We start from the raw sequence: 15,487 nt of genomic DNA, 5'->3' as shown, positions 1-15,487 counted from the left end.
GCCTTCCTGGATTTTATAGAAATAGGTAAGCAGAAGCAGATGGAAGAATTTGGGGACAGTAACCTGGAGAATGACAAGCAAACAAGAACACAAAACCCCAACGAAGCAACAAAAATCCTGACCCAAACCCCATTAATTAATCTACCTAGGGAATTAAGGGAGGACAGTAGTGGGCTGGCTGGGAAGCTAAGTGGGGCCACGCTTCCAAATGACGTGGAGGACACTTTCCTTCCGAGCGATGAGCTATTAAAGAGATTGCAAGTTCTTCAGAATGAGGAGCTCTCTAAGGGCATCATCACAATATAACATATTAATGCGAGCTGTCTGTCCTACTGCACGTAAATATTTTTTACTTGTCAATTGGGAAATTCTCTGACACATTGTTCTCAATGTTAAACTATTAACTTCAGAAAAAAAAATATAACCTCAGAAGAATGTTCCTGCATACATTTCCTTTCTGGTTTTTCTCCAAGTGTTCTACTCACCCAGATACATGCTAGCAATAAGGTAGTAAATATGTCAAATACATTAGCAACTTTAGTCTGAAATGTTTAAAGTTAAAGTTTATTTGTATTCTTTGTAGGAATATCAATAAAAGACCTCAAACGTATCTGTATCTCTACATGTACAAGAACCATCAAAAATTATTCACAGAACAAAAATAAATCTTCTTTAGAACAAACCCAGGTAATGAAATGCAGATATGGATCTCATGTATGGAACGATCTAAGTGCTACCAGCACAAAAATATGGCTTTAAAAATAAAATAAAATCTTGGGTTTTGTTTTTCTAAGGTGTATTTCTCTTTCTTGAAATAAAAAATAAATTATTTAGAGCTATCATTGTAAAATAGTCATGTGTATTAACACATTCTTATTAAGGCCCTGGAGATGAAAAACAGAATCAAATTTAGAAGGTAAATTCCTCACAGGTGTACTCAGGTTAGTGTGCTGCTGTCTGCTTGGGTTAATTTTAATGTCACAAGGAAATATCTAAGCACCAGTCAAAATTTAACCTTTACTATTTATTTCTACCTTTCTGCAGGTTAGTGGTCATTGAGTCAATTAGTATTTTAACCTTTTGGTGAACTGGGAACTGAAATTTCTCCCTTGGGAGTTTAGAAATGACATAAATACGATATTTATATGCCAACATTTGAACCCCTCCCACAGATGATGGAGGCCCCTAAAACACAGCTTCTGTGTTTTACAACAAGAGATAAACCTGGTTTTAGGTCCCAAACGAAAACACTTCCCAGTGGAACACGAGGGCATTTGAATGAAAAGGAAGAGAGGAGTAGGAAATGAAAACGCCGGCTGAGACACCGGCAGAACGACCACTTTGCTTTCCTGGGGTGGCTCGCTGTCTTTGCCAAGTCCTGCTGGCTTGGTTTCTCAAACACCTGAGGATTAACTGACCAGGAACCAAAGCTCCTTCTTTCTGGAACTTACTCTCAGATCAGTGATATTCAGCTTTCTTTCTATGAGCCACATGGTATCAATGACGATATCTAGGATTCTTGAGACAATGTCAGACCAAATCAATTTCAAGTCACTTTAACTTATATATACATATAACACATATGGTACATACATTTTAAAGAGGAACGAACCACAGTCATAACATCTAACAAATGAGAGCACAAAACCTAAAAAGCTCAAGAAAGTCTGGGAATCACTGTTCTGTAAGATGGACTAACATTCAGAAAAAGGAAGCCCTAGGAATTGTGTGTTTTGTGTGGCTGTGCATGTGCTGTCTCCAGAGACGGCCTTTCCACTTATCTATGTATTTTAAGATCAGGCAAAGGATATAAATCCTGTTTCCTCGAACCTCTGGGCTACTGAGACGGCTGCTGTCCCCTTTCGGATCATTTATCTTCACGTTCTTTCTCTCCTCATAAGATATTTATTCTGTCTCATGCAAATTTCATCACTTTTTTCTTTCCTAAACTCAAGAGAATTCATAACTGGGTCATGACAACAAGGGGATGCTTCTAGAACTAATAACAATCACTCGAACATGGAAAGAGATTCTATTTAAAAATTCAACACCCCAACATATCTTGCTTTTAAAAGACAGTAAAATAGGTTCTTCCAATTGACACATTGATAAGAACAAAGTATCCCAAATTCTTGGCTCTCAGGTAATGGGTAGGAAGGCAAAGATTTACTGTTGGGGCAAGCAGGCGATTTCACACGCGACTTGAGAAGGGAAAGGGGAATGGAGAAAGCAGGCCCTTTTGGTTTCCACAATCCGTGGGAGAAGGCGGCCCCCGTGGGTGTAGCTGACAGTGCGCTGAGGAGGTGGCACGGCCTCAGGAGCTGCTGGGCCAGGCCCAGTGACCAGTCTAGTCTGGTGTCCAGCCCAGAATGTTTCCCTGCCTAAGATGTTTCCAAACATTTTGGGCATTAAATCTTCCAGAGCTCCAGGTCACACGGGACTTAGGGAATCCCGAAGGGGGTTCCTTCCCCAAGTTCAGCCCCACAACCAGCCTTCTCAGGAGCTCCAAACTGGAGCTAACTAGAACTCAATCTCGGTGGAAGGCAAATACTAATGCAAACTCACTCGATGGCCACGGTCTTGCCCTGGGACGTCTGGAGAAGAACTGCTCCCTACCTGGGGCACCTCTGAGGACAGAGTGAGAGCCAGGGGCCAAAAGAACCACAGCTCCAAGAACAAAGGCTGAGGTTGACAAAGATCTGGAAAGCTCTACTTTTAAAGTCCAGCAAATTCTCAAGGTCATACAGCAGTCGGAGACAGAAACTCTTACTCTTTCCTTCACTGTCCAACACCATCACAGGGAAGGTCTCAGAGCAGATCAGAGAAAGCGACTTGTCACCATCTAGATACTGAGTGAAGACAACAAACAGCGAAGAAAGCATGATTAGCTCATTTTACCACAGTCTCTTCACGAACGGGCTGCCCTGGACCCCGATGGCTCCTCGGTGAGGGTGCCTGGGACACGGTGGGCGCTCAAGTGTCTGTTCTAGTTACCTGGATGCCATCTCCTAGGTCTCGGCTTATGTTGTTGAGACTTGGGGAACTCGAGGACCTGGTGGAAATGTCACTCTTTCTTCTGCTTTGGCCCAGAAAGCCTGTCGCTCCGGTGATATAAAAAGGGAGTATGGAAGCCCTTTCCTGAATTCCTAAATCCCACCCACATTGTCCTTGTCAATGGCCAAGCCTGGCTGTCAGCTTAGACGAGTGCTTCACAAGCACTTCCCCTGAACCCCAAATGCCAGCGGACCGCAGCCCGGAGGCAGCCTGCAATGTGGCGGATGTGTGGCTGAAGGGGGAGTGCGGCCATGGCAATCTTCACCCGCCCGCCTCACCTCAACCAGGCCCTCCTCTGGCCGAACATCTAGATGGAGTCTTCTGGGCTGAAGAAAAGCCGAACTAAGCAATACCTCCATAAAAATTACCAGCTGTTTGCTGCAGTCTTCTATACTTAAAAAATCTTTTGGAATAAGTTCTACAGATGACAGCTTCTCTAAAGAAATACTCAGAAAAATGTTTGGATAGGAACAGGCTCAAAGGATCATCGAAAATTTCTGAACTTCTGAACAATCTGAACTTCTAGCTGACTTCTGATTTTTTTTTTTTAACTCTTTTCTCTTCATTCAAGATAACCTGATAAGAGAGGGCTGCATCATGTTTCCAAACATTTTGGGCATTAAATCTTCCAGAGCAGGCAGCCCTCTAAGGGGCTCCCACAATGCCTCCAAGCTGGAGGCAGCCATCAAGCCATCACACGCACATTTGGTTTTTTGTGTCTCTCTCAAACCCCCAATATAGGTAAGCTGATCAGCCCTCTGTAATCCATAACCAACACTTTGAACTTGCAAACCTCAATGCAAGACATCTCCCGAGTTACATACTTAAGGCCACTGAGACTGACACTTCTTTTACCAGGTTTTCTGCGGCACAATGGAAGGCTTTACAAAGAACAGATTAAAAGGGACTGGAGCTGAGAATAGCTCTAAACGAGGACACCTACATTTACATTCCCCACCCCACCCCCCCACCGCCGCCCAAGCCAACACAGGGCACACCTTCAGAATTAGTAAAGTTGTTTTCCTAGTAAAGTGATTTTGACCACAGTGTGCCCTAAGCTTCGAGGGAGGAGGTCAGAATTTGTAAAACAACTGCCAGGTGTCAAGAAATGAACCAAGTGCCCAATATCCGAGGGCACGAAAACCGTAGATCAGATAAGTAGAAGGAATAGCCCTGATTTACAGCTCTGACCGGCAGAGACGAGAAGATTATGAACGGAAATGTTTTAAAAGGTTGGGGGCCATCAGAAGGTTGCTGAGATGCAAGGTCCAACACAGAGATCCACCTGGAAGAGGGGAGGGCTCAAGAGGTCCAAGCGAAAGCCAGGGGTGCCTCGAGAGGGAGGCTATTCACAGATGTCGAGGCTGGGCCTCACCCAGCAGAGGACCCGATAAATGTCCTCCTGTTTCCTTATAATACTCTCTTCAGTAGAAACACTCACTCCGTGCATAGGGCTCCCTCGGGTCTTTGTTTTTTCCCTCTCCCTTTTTCCTTTTCTTTTTAAAAAATTTCCTTAAAGTTTATAATTTAAAATAAACATCCTTAACATTTGAGAAATGTTGTTGCTTTCTCAGGATAAAGAGCTGCTTAGATCTTGCTTAAAGAGATTCAAAACCCTTTTAACGTTATATCTGACAGCAGAGAAGGCATGAACTTTTCCTATTTGTGCAGTTTTATGTACATATGTGTGAGTATATATGTATATATATTTGTATATATAATGTGTTTTAACACATAACATTCCATACTTCTGATAATCAAGTTCGCATTCAAGATGACATTTCACACCTCTGGAAAAAAGGAAGTAAATTAGCTTCCACGACGGTTTCTGTCCTACAATAAAGCCAAGGATGACAGTCGGTGAAATGGAGTGATTATTGCCAAATCTATGAAGAACATGGGAGTAATGACTGGAATGCATGGTCCTTGCACTTTTAATTTTCTTTGTTTATAAGCAGAATCATGACTTCTGGATTTCCTTTCTAAATTTTAGTGAGGGAATTAGAAGAAGCCATTTCAAAGCTAAAGACTGAGATAAAATTACCCTGCCCGGAGATTTACTAGTACAATGGATAAAATCTTTATCCCAAACAAAAATTGTTAAGTTACACATAGAAAAGTTTTTTTTTTTTTTTTTAATAGGAAATATTCAGAGATTCCTGCTATGGTATGGTTAGCCCTTTTCTGTGTGGAAGAAAGGGTGTTTATTTTGGATGGATTATGGACAGCATATTTGAACAATCTCTCCAGGGGAGAGTGAACCCTGTTGGTGAAGACTGCTCCCACCAGGGGTTTGGAAAGGGCAGTGAGTGTGTGAAGATGAAGATGGTATGCAGAGACACAAATATTTATAGTTCTGTAAACTCTAAAGAGGAAAAAGAACACCCTTTATTACAACTGGGGTTAAAAAAAGCCCCCTATCTAAAATGGAAAATTCCCATCTGCTCTAGACAGAAGGAAATGAACATCAACAGTTCAATAGAAACCACTCCTAAAGTCCAGTTTTGATGCAACAGCTCTTATCTGTGTCTTCTGAAACAGTGTATTCCCAAATTACATCAGCTGTCCATTCAGAACCAGTCTCGGTTGATCAATGGGATCAATTGTTTTGGTTGGTTCTTGGTATTTGCATGTTCTCCTAATGGACAAGGGGGCCGGAGTGGGGTTTTTAGACTGGCAGATGAATCCCTGAAAAATTCATTCTGACGATGTCCTATTGCACTCCACGTGCTTCTATCCAATAGACACTTGGTCTCTACCTACCGAGCCCATGGGCTCATCTCTCACTCACATGTCGTTCCTACTTTTTCCTCCTCTAACAACTGCAGTGCTTTCAACAAGAGGAAAACAATAATAAAAATAGTAATAATTAAAAAGGTAATCTACATTATTCACTTCCTTTTGGTATATTACAGTGGTATTTTCTGTACATGGCCCAGAACTAAGTTCCCTATGTACATAGAGACATGGGGGGAAAGCATCGACCTTGGAAGTCTTAGCCTTATGCCCTGAAAGACAAGGTTCCTTTCTTCATTCAAGAGTGTCTCGCCACTCTGCTGTTCGGAAATAGCAACATTCTGTAAACCTGGGGGGGTCAGGGAGAGGGCTGGGGCCAGGAGAGCGGGGACATTTCCTTCTGTCTCCTCCCACAGTCTGTGTGGTCACAAAGGCCGTCAGCAGCTGCTGTTTTTGAATTCACCATTCTCCGTGATGGAAAGCTTGGTGGGGTTGGTGGGGGAGATGCCATTGCGGACCTGCATGTTGTACCGCTCCTTCACTTGCGTCAGCGCGCTCATCAGTCTGGTGTTGGCTGAATCCAGGGACACGATCCGCTTTTCCTGCAACACACCAATCGGGGCTTTATTCAGGCCACATGCAGGAAACCACATGGTAATGCTCCACTGAATGACTGTTCTAATGCTTTCTATCAAACAGCAGTATGCATGATGCTTCCCAGACAAATGGAACGTCTCTGCCTCTTTCTGCACCCTACTCAGGCTCAGCTTCCCCTGAGCCCAGTGCATCTGTGTTTCTTTTCTCTCTCTTTTTTCCTTTCAGCACAGCAGGACTGGTTATTAATAATCCCTTGGGACGCTAGGATGATGTGAACAAGACACCAGGTGTTACTTCAGACTGTGCAACAGGGGTGTCAAGCTGCCTTACAGTATTAAGTGCTTTGGGTCAAAATTAAAACACAGAAATCAGGTGGCAAAGAAAGAAGCACCAGAGGTTTCATTTCACAGAGGAGAAGTGCATGTGCTCTATGGGTTCTCGGCCCCTCAAGAGGACACATCAGTCACATTTGGAGAGAATTCACATTGTGCTCAAAATTACAACAATACATGGTGGCAGTTTCTAGTCACCAACAAAGTGAGGATGCAACAGCAAGAGGGGAAAAAGCAGCCAGAAGCTCAGACCAAGGGGTCATTTGAATATGGGAAGGGAGATGTGGCCGAAAGGGGATGCCAGAAACATAACACATGAAAACAAACAGAGAACACAAGCTCCTCGACTCATTCCAGCTCAGAGTTACTCCAGGAAAGCTACCCAATAAGGAGATTGCTTTCATTTTCCTTTTGAGTCTCTGGGGGAAAAAAAAAAATGTCTTAGGATCAATATTTTGGAACCAAAGATTGTTGAATTACACATACACGAAAAAGAAAAAAAAAAACACAACAAAACAAAAAACCAAGAGAGAAAAAAGGGCCACCCCGACCCCATCAAAATATGGCAATCTAAAGGAAAGTACGCTCATCTAAGAAAAGAAATCATCCCGTCAAAATATTATCAGTCTCACAAAGATTAGGAGAGAAACCCTAATCTTAGTTTCAGCAGGTAGGGAGATCATTCCAGAACCTTTCCAACATGAAGTTGTCACTTTTCAGAAAAGAGGCTAACGCTGAGGGGGGGTGGTCTTTACTTATGTTCATGAAATTAGAAAGAAAAAAAAAACATGTGAGGAACAAGCCCCAAAGCCAAAAGCAGCTTTCCTCCCCTGGAGTGTCTGAATTTACCCCGGGGAAAAGCGTGGTAAGGCGGGTCACGGGGAGGTGCAGAGAGGGCAGGAAGGGCTGAGGGTTGGATGCTGCTCCTCGATAGCGGGCAGCAGCCCCCCAGGGCCATGTCGGGGTGCTCCCAGCAACGCGCCGCCAGGAGGGGGCCGGAGGAGGGAGGACCACTGCCCTCCACTGCCCTGGGGGATGCTGGAGGCAAAAGCATTACAGACAACAGCATCAAGTAAATGCTGCCCTTTAATCTCCTACTCTGGGGGTGGGGCGGGGCAGCAGGGCTGGGGGTTTCAAAAGTATGAAAAAAGACCCTTGTTACTGGCATTAAAAAAATGTTCTCCTTTTCTCTGATGGAAGTCTCAGGTGGTAAGATACATAAAATCAGCATTATTAGGTAAGCATTCATCTAGTATAAGATGCTTTTTATTTTGGGAGGGTAACTCATTTTGAGGGTAGGCAAAACTCAATGAAAGAAAGATCTGTGAGGCTTAAAAAAATCGTAATTAAAAAAATCATAGCCAATGGAGTTTATTGGGATAACGAGTCTAGATCTTTAAAAAGCCAGGAGGTAAGGACTGGGCAGTGGTTACCAGGAAACAAGGAGTGGGGGGCCAAATACGATGTTTCCCCCTCTGGTTAAGAATGGTCTCTGAACAGAGTAACTGTTAATATCCTGAAATGATTAAAAAAGAAATTTCAATATTAGGATAAATTATAAGGCCCCAATAAGAAGGAAAGTAGGATTCTTCAGGTTTACCCCACCCCCCCAAAATTTTTTTAGGCATTTGTAAAAAGTTATTTGATTCTTAAAGGGTCAAAAAGAAGGCTAAGAATGATTGCAATTATTTATTTCCTACAAGAGTAACAGCTGAAGCCAAATAACCCCCCTGCTGAACAGCTGAAAGTTTCCAAGTGGACAAATCCCCTTTTGTAATTCCCCCCACGGCCAACATCTCAAAATAAAACAAAAAGTAAAAGAAAAATCATCAAATAGGGACTTTTGAAAGTCAAGGTCAGTTGACAAAGATGCTCTGACATTTTGATTCCGCTTGGGTTGACAGGCAAAGCAATCCACGCCTGACAGGAAGGCTTTCCAGGGTGGGGGCTGTAGGAGCTGGAATGGGTAGGAGGCCGGTGTCCCGGACCAGGGCTGGGACTGCTCAGCTACAGAACGGACTGGGTTTACTTGCCTGTTTGAATAATCTCATCTCCATTTATGACCTGTAATTTAACACAGCGGAGATATCACTTGCAACAGTAACTAGGCAGCTGCTTGCTTCTCAGAGGAGGAAGCCCTTCTCTGTTCTCCATCTGAGTCACATGGAGAGATCCTGGGGGGGTGAGAGTGGCACAGTCCCTGGTCTGATGCTTCAGAAAAGATCCCCTTAGTTCCATCACCAGGATCCCCATGGCTGCGTTACAAGGTCCAAGACAGCTGGTTCTGGCCTGGCCAGTGCAATGCTCATCGTCCTGCAGTGCAGTTAGATGGTGGCTGACCCAGGCCGGGCCTCACGGCATAAAGTGCAGGAGACGGACAGGCTGACCTCAGCAACAAGCCTTGCCCAGAGGGGCGCAGGACTGCTGGCACAGATGAAAACCAGTTCACTGGGCACCAGGCCTTCAGTGCTTTGGGAAATGCTGGGCTCAGCTCGAATATAAGGAAAGCAAACCGTATTCACATGAGAAATATTTTCCACTACCAGTGGCACCAAGGAAGATGCCAGAGACCTAAAAGGCTGGGCTACCTCACTGGGAAGCTTTCACCCCAAACATGTGTGCATTCTATTAAATGAGCCAGAAGGACTGCTCTGCTCCATCAGACACTTAGGATGTAAGACTGATCCCGACAAAGGACAGGCTCTGATATAAAAAGTTATTCATTACAAAGGCTGCCCCAAGATGTTCAAAGTCTTTTGCTATAATAAGACTTGAATGTATCAGTAAGACAACAGCTGGAATTGGAGGTTATAATTTTTTTTTTTTAAAGTTAGCTTTAGTGTTTATGATTTGTGCTATACACCGTACACTGTTTTTCAAAATGTGGTCCAGTGAATTCTCCAAGTATTCTTCAGGGATCCCTGGTGGGCCTCTGGTAGAAAGCTTACTGTACATTAATGCCCGTGTCTGACAAGGTAATTTACTATATTCAGCCAACCTCAGTGTGATTTCATCCCTGAGCTGAAAGTGGTCCTTGCTGGTGGTGCTCAGTACGAGCAGTTGGAAAGTGACCTATGGAAGGTCCCTCTGGTTTGACCAAAATAGTCCACAATCAAAGCATTTGAAAACCACTGCCTTGAGGTATGGACCCAAAACATCTAGTTTAGCCAAACCACAAGCTGATGCTGACTAATGCTCTGAGGATCACATTTCACCCGTCCCTGAACAGCAACACCCTCCTGGTTAACTGACAGATGGTCCTTACTTTCCAGAGCTTTTGAGGCCTGATAGATCCTGCTCCCTTCCTTGTGCTCACCGTCCATGCCTGACTCCAGCTTCACACCCAGTCATCTGGCCCTCGATGTCAAAATAGGGGACGGGAGGGGGTAGAACCGGCTAGAAGCTAATAAGGCTGTCCTGCAGGCAGCCATGAAGAGGGAAATGCTCTGTGCCCAGAGCCACCACTGTGACACACCCAAGCTTCCTCTGCTCAAGACTGACACAGTTTTAGAACAGCTGGAATTATGAAAATGGTCTGTTTTATCTCAGCAGAACCAAAATCTCTCCTGGTGTGATTATTAATAGGACTCTTCCTGCATCCTTCTGTCACACTGAAAACCCACCAGTGAAAACTTATTAACAGTGGTTTTCCTGACTAAGCTGCTTTCTGTATTCAGGTCATCTCTCTGAAGGCTCTGGGATGAATTTTTTATAGTATGTACGGCAAGATGGCCTTGTGTCCACTGCCCCTCCCTCACCCACCTTGGGGACACCCAGAAAGGTTTAAAAAAAGGACCAAGTCAGATCATTACAGCAGACCTTTCTTCTGATTCTTATGAGGTCCAAATATCCAGAAACTACAGAGTCCAAAATATTCCAGTAGCTACGCTGACGAGAGTGTCACAGCTCACACTGGCCTACAAGGTGGGTGTGTCTGTGGAGCATCGGGCCCAGGAAGCCTCCTTGCACGACTCTGCTTTCAGCCTCCCTCCCACCTCCTTTGAAAAATAAACCCCATCCCACATTAACCCTGTCAGGAAACCAGATAGGGGGTGTTAAGTGCATGCTTAATAATCCCAGGGGCTCCGACACAGAGGGTCACCTATGTGGAGAAGGTCCCTGATAAAGTCCTTGCTCCCATTTTTATTCCATAGCTTGGGGATATGATAAGGTCTTTAAGGGTGAGAAATGCAAACCCGTGTGGGTTGGTTGTCTCTAGGAAGGGGATACATTCGGTGGCTAGACCAGCTACTAACAAAACCGCACCTGCCTTTTGTTATTTATTTCACTCTAAGAAATACAACCATATTTTGCAATGATAAAATGACACCAAATCCGCAATGTTTCCTGCCGCCTGGATTGGCTCTGATCACTGATGTGCCCTGTGAGGTGCTCTTGGCAGTCATCCTGCCATTAGTGTCACAGGTGTAAGCTACAACGAGCAGAGGCCCAGGTTCTGATTTCATCAAAACCAAGAGGCTCTCTAAGCACAGTGCCAATGAAGGAGGGCAGCCAAGCAAATCCCAAGCATCCCTGCCAAACCCTGCACCGAAAGAATAGGAAGGAAAGGTACCTGCCACAACCCTGTCTTTCCCCTATAGTTCCACTCGTCTGTGGGGCTAGAGGTCAATGGCACAGTGGACGTGACTAACAAGACCGTGAACATCACAGCCAAGCGATGGGCAGTGGAGGTCACAAGCCAGACACATGCGGTGTACTTTTCACAGTTACCCCCTTAGAGAATGCCCTCCTTTCCATAAGGAAAGAAGGAAACCCCATCATGCACTAGGTTGAGATTTGTCAAGCAACTGCTCTAAGCACGCTAATACTTTGCTGGGTTAACAGACTTGTCACCAGTCAAAGAAAGGAAAAGTAATACAGGTCACATAGAGACTCTTTTAATCTTCAAAAGGTAATGCTGAGAACTTCCCAATGACCCATTTTTGCAGTACATGCCTTGGGCATTTCCGAAGGGTCGGAAGTCAGGAAATTGAACAGTCATTATAAACAAGTGCCTTCTACTAGATTCAAGGCCTGCTCACCTGTGCATCGATTATTTTTTGCTTTGCATCAATAACTGCTTGCATCTCAGCATGATCCTTCTTCAGTTCCTCTTCCACAGCCATCAGCCTAGAACGTGGCAGCAAGGAGACATCGAGAACATATGTCAAAGGCCAGCTGACGTAGGGGACAAGACACCCAAACTCAGCAGAGTCCAGATTTCCACCCCTCCCCAGTGAGAGGTCCGTGATCATGCTTGCTTTCTTCTCTCCCACCTTGGAAGGAGCCATCCAAGGCTGACCTCTCTGCCAGTGACTGGATCCCGTGCATTTTCATCTCTGGGACAGGGTCCCCAGAATCGCTTCCTCCCTCTCCTCTGTCAGATCCTTCCCCCGGCACAGCTTAGTTCATCGCAAACTAGCAAACCACCCAGGAAAAAACAAATGACCCCCCCTCTCATTCTCAAGTTCCCCGGGGACAGCCGTCCCTCTCTCCCTGCACGGCTGAGTTTCTCAGAGGGGACTACACTTAGGCGGCCTACTTTCTCTCTCTGGTGCCACTTGCATCTTAACCCATGGACGTTCAACTCCATGAAACGGCTCCAAGACTGCTAATTCCCTCCATACTTCTGAAACGACCAAGCTTTTCTGTCTTCATTTTGCTTGACCCCTCGGTAGCATCTGACAGGAGTGAAGCACGGTGGTTCTGAGCCTGGGCTCTGGAGCCTGACTCCCTGGCTTCAATCCTGGCTGCTCTGCCAAGTGACCTCGGGCAGGGGACTTCATGGCTTTGGAGCCTGTTTCTTGATTTGTAAAATGAGAATAACGCCTGCCTCAGAGGTTGGCATTAAACACATCTTTATGGACAGATTAAACCAATTATTATTTGTAAAGTGCTTAACAAAAGTGCCCGGCCCAGGGTGAGTGCTATGCAAGTGCTTGGTAGAACCGACCCCTCCCGGAGACTCCCTGGACTTCTCGGCACTCTCCCTCCCTCAGTTCTCTGGCTCTGAAGATACCCGTTGCTGCTGCCCTTCCACGTCTCAAGACCCATGAAGGCCTAAGGGAATCCTGGACATTGAATACTAAGACCTTTCAAGTGAGTCGCTACATTTTCGTTTTTTCTAATTATTATGATGAAAGAAAAACCGACTACCTCTGTCTTCAAAGGAAGGGTAGGAAGGTCTCACACTTAGAAAATGTTAAGAGATACGGTCATGCATCACATCCGTACGAAGTCCCACAGAGCATATGCAGAACTGAAGTGGCTTTTGCCGCCATGACTTCAGGATTCTTTGGATCATCTTCCGATCTCTTTGTGCCCCTAACTGGCCCACATCCACCACCAGCTGAAGCTCTGACCTGCTGATGATGCTCTTCATCTGGCTGTCCTTCTCCTCCTGCTGCCTGCGCAGGCGCTCCTCGCTGTCCTCCAGCCTGGCTTTGTATTCCAGCAGCAGCTTCTGCATCTGCTGTTCCTGCACCAGCAAGCGGCGTTCATATTCCTCCAGCCGCCGGCTGGACACTCGCAGGCGCTCCTTCAGCTTCGTAATTTCCTGCTCATACTAGAGCAGAAGAGAGGCATCAAAGACAAGGCGGGGGGTGGGGGGGAACTGGAGTTATGTTGGTTTTCGAAATCAAGGTGGTTGGATGCTGTCTGAGCTGCCATTCCGTGTGCTGCTAATATTCTTAAAAACGATCAAAAGGCATAAATGGTAAAGGAGCTCTGTCCTCTCTCCCCCTAAAATCACATTTTTAATCTGAACTTGGCATTTCGAATCTATATGTTATGTATCTCTTTCCACATTAACTACCAGTTGCTGCAAGCTACATCCAATCTGTATCAAATGGGGGCAGGGAAAAAAAAAGATCAAGTACTTAGAAGCCTGATAAATCACTTAAAATAAGGCCAAAGCCAGTTGTCTACCAGAGAAAAGACTTGTGTACCGTCACCTATACTGGAGGCTCTCTGACACGTTCTGGCTCGTCAGACCCTCATTCTTTCATTCTACTAGAATCAGCCCTTTAGAGAACAAGCGGATTTTCTATACTGTTACGCTACTAACTCAATAAATAGAATCTGGTGGCAAAGTAAGCTATTGCTGCTTTCTCCCCAACTATACAGGGGTAAAATATTCAGGTCACAAGCACTAAGCAAAAGGCCTACATATTCTCCAGGGCTGATTAATACTGCCTCTTGGCCCCTTTTCATGATGTGGTTCATCGGCTCAATTTGGTTCTGCCGGATGGAACATGTATGTCTGTTTTCTCACTAAAGCTTTATATAAATATATATAAACTAAAGCTTTATATAACAAATTCTCACTAAAGCTTTAGAGAACCCCAGCCCTTTCTCGTACTGACAGTGCAGTAGCTGGGGTGTGAGTACACTGGAACGTCACATTTCTAGGTGAGGTGAGAAGCAATAAGCTTTCTTGCATATGGTCTACTTAAATTCATTAGTAATTCATGATAAATCTGTACGGTAAAATGCAAGCTATATTCACAGAATATCCCATTTAATTGACAATCAGGCAGTTAGCTTCTGCTTACCCAATATCATGATCCTAAACTACATTCTTTATCCAGAAGGTCAAAGATGACAATTTTCACGACAGTTTAAAAAGGCAGACTGCATCAGGAAGCATATTTTAGGATCATGTTGCTAAGTAAGCAGGACTAGTTGTGTGGTTGTAATTAAGTGAGAGACTGCCATATATGCTGTCAAGCCTCTTATGTGATAACCCTTTTTCTACGTCAACTTTTCTTTAAAACAAAACAGAAATAGATAATATCTGTTTAAAATCAATATAGAGCTAGAAGTTCTTTATCCAGTAAAGGCAAAAAGGAAAAAAGGAAAAAGGCAAAAAAAAAAAAAAAAAAAAAAAAAAAGACAAAATCATTAAACAAGATCTGGGAAAGAAGTCTAGTCCAAGGATAAATTTGGCCTTGGTTGAAGACTAACAACCAGTTTATAGAAACAACATTCCCCTTCAATGACTGGAAATGAATAGCAGAATGTCTCCAAATTAAGGTAACTTATGTGAAAAGAAAATTAATCCTCCCACCCTAGCCTAACAGACATTTCTGCATATTTTCGCACAGAGACACTACTGATTTGTTATATACAGATGTGTATACGCTGGATAACATGAGAGGTGGAGTTGAAACCGGGGAGGGGAAGAGATCATGTTGGCTAGACTACCATTCTGGTGGACTATCCCTGTGGGTGGAAGAAGTTAACAAAGACAGGCTAGTTAGTTCTACCTTCTCAGCATGCTTGGATTCATCTTGATTTTGCTCAGTCTCTTCCACATCCTCTTCATACTGCCCATTGTTCAGCACCCAGGCTGCTGTCCTCTCTACTGGGGACATTGTGGCAGAGTCCACAGGGGACTGCACCTGCATCAGAAACACTTATTAGCACATCCCCAAACAGCTCACTAGTTCGGTTTCTCAAACAGAGTTATTCTTGGAGGACAAAACTGTGACCCAATAAATACTCTCAGTTCTAAGTAATATTTTATTAAAGACAGGGCTGGGGGTGAGGAATGAGAATATCTACTTGTATAAGAATTAACTATTCTGAATAGAAATTCCTATGCATCACGAAAATTCTTATCATCAAGAAAAGAAAGCCAAGGCCTTAAAATTGTTCATTAGTCCAGTGGTCCAATTACCAGTAAATGTCAGTGATGGTAAGAACGAGAGAAAAGGCCTGACTTGATGGTTGACTGCTCAGCTGAGGAAATGGCTGTGTAACCCAGA

At 44.4% G+C, this 15,487-nt stretch overlaps 1 protein-coding gene across 6 annotated transcripts in view; it reads right to left on the bottom strand.

Annotated features, from left to right (window-relative positions):
• Positions 1-548: 548 nt before the first annotated feature.
• Positions 549-15,487, bottom strand: part of RASAL2 (RAS protein activator like 2) — a 356,954-nt gene continuing 342,015 nt past the window's right edge. For 4 of the 6 annotated variants that reach the window (XM_025877489.2, XM_025877491.2, XM_025877487.2 and 1 more), the window contains exons 15-18: positions 14,987-15,121; positions 13,082-13,284; positions 11,762-11,849; positions 549-6,392 (exon numbers count right to left, since the gene is read on the bottom strand). In XM_025877489.2, coding sequence (XP_025733274.1) covers positions 6,228-6,392; positions 11,762-11,849; positions 13,082-13,284; positions 14,987-15,121 — 591 coding nt within the window. In that variant the 3' untranslated portion in view covers positions 549-6,227. Of the gene's footprint in view, positions 6,393-8,752; positions 8,784-11,761; positions 11,850-13,081; positions 13,285-14,986; positions 15,122-15,487 lie in introns of all 6 variants that reach the window. The other 2 variants (XM_073900062.1, XM_073900061.1) reach the window with 1 other exon arrangement.

This window comes from Callorhinus ursinus, unplaced genomic scaffold, assembly GCF_003265705.2.
Source record: "Callorhinus ursinus isolate GAN/ISIS: 27379988/994484 unplaced genomic scaffold, GSC_fseal_2.0 scaffold13, whole genome shotgun sequence".
Taxonomy (NCBI): domain Eukaryota; kingdom Metazoa; phylum Chordata; class Mammalia; order Carnivora; family Otariidae; genus Callorhinus; species Callorhinus ursinus.
This window is presented reverse-complemented; position numbering and strand designations above follow the sequence as displayed.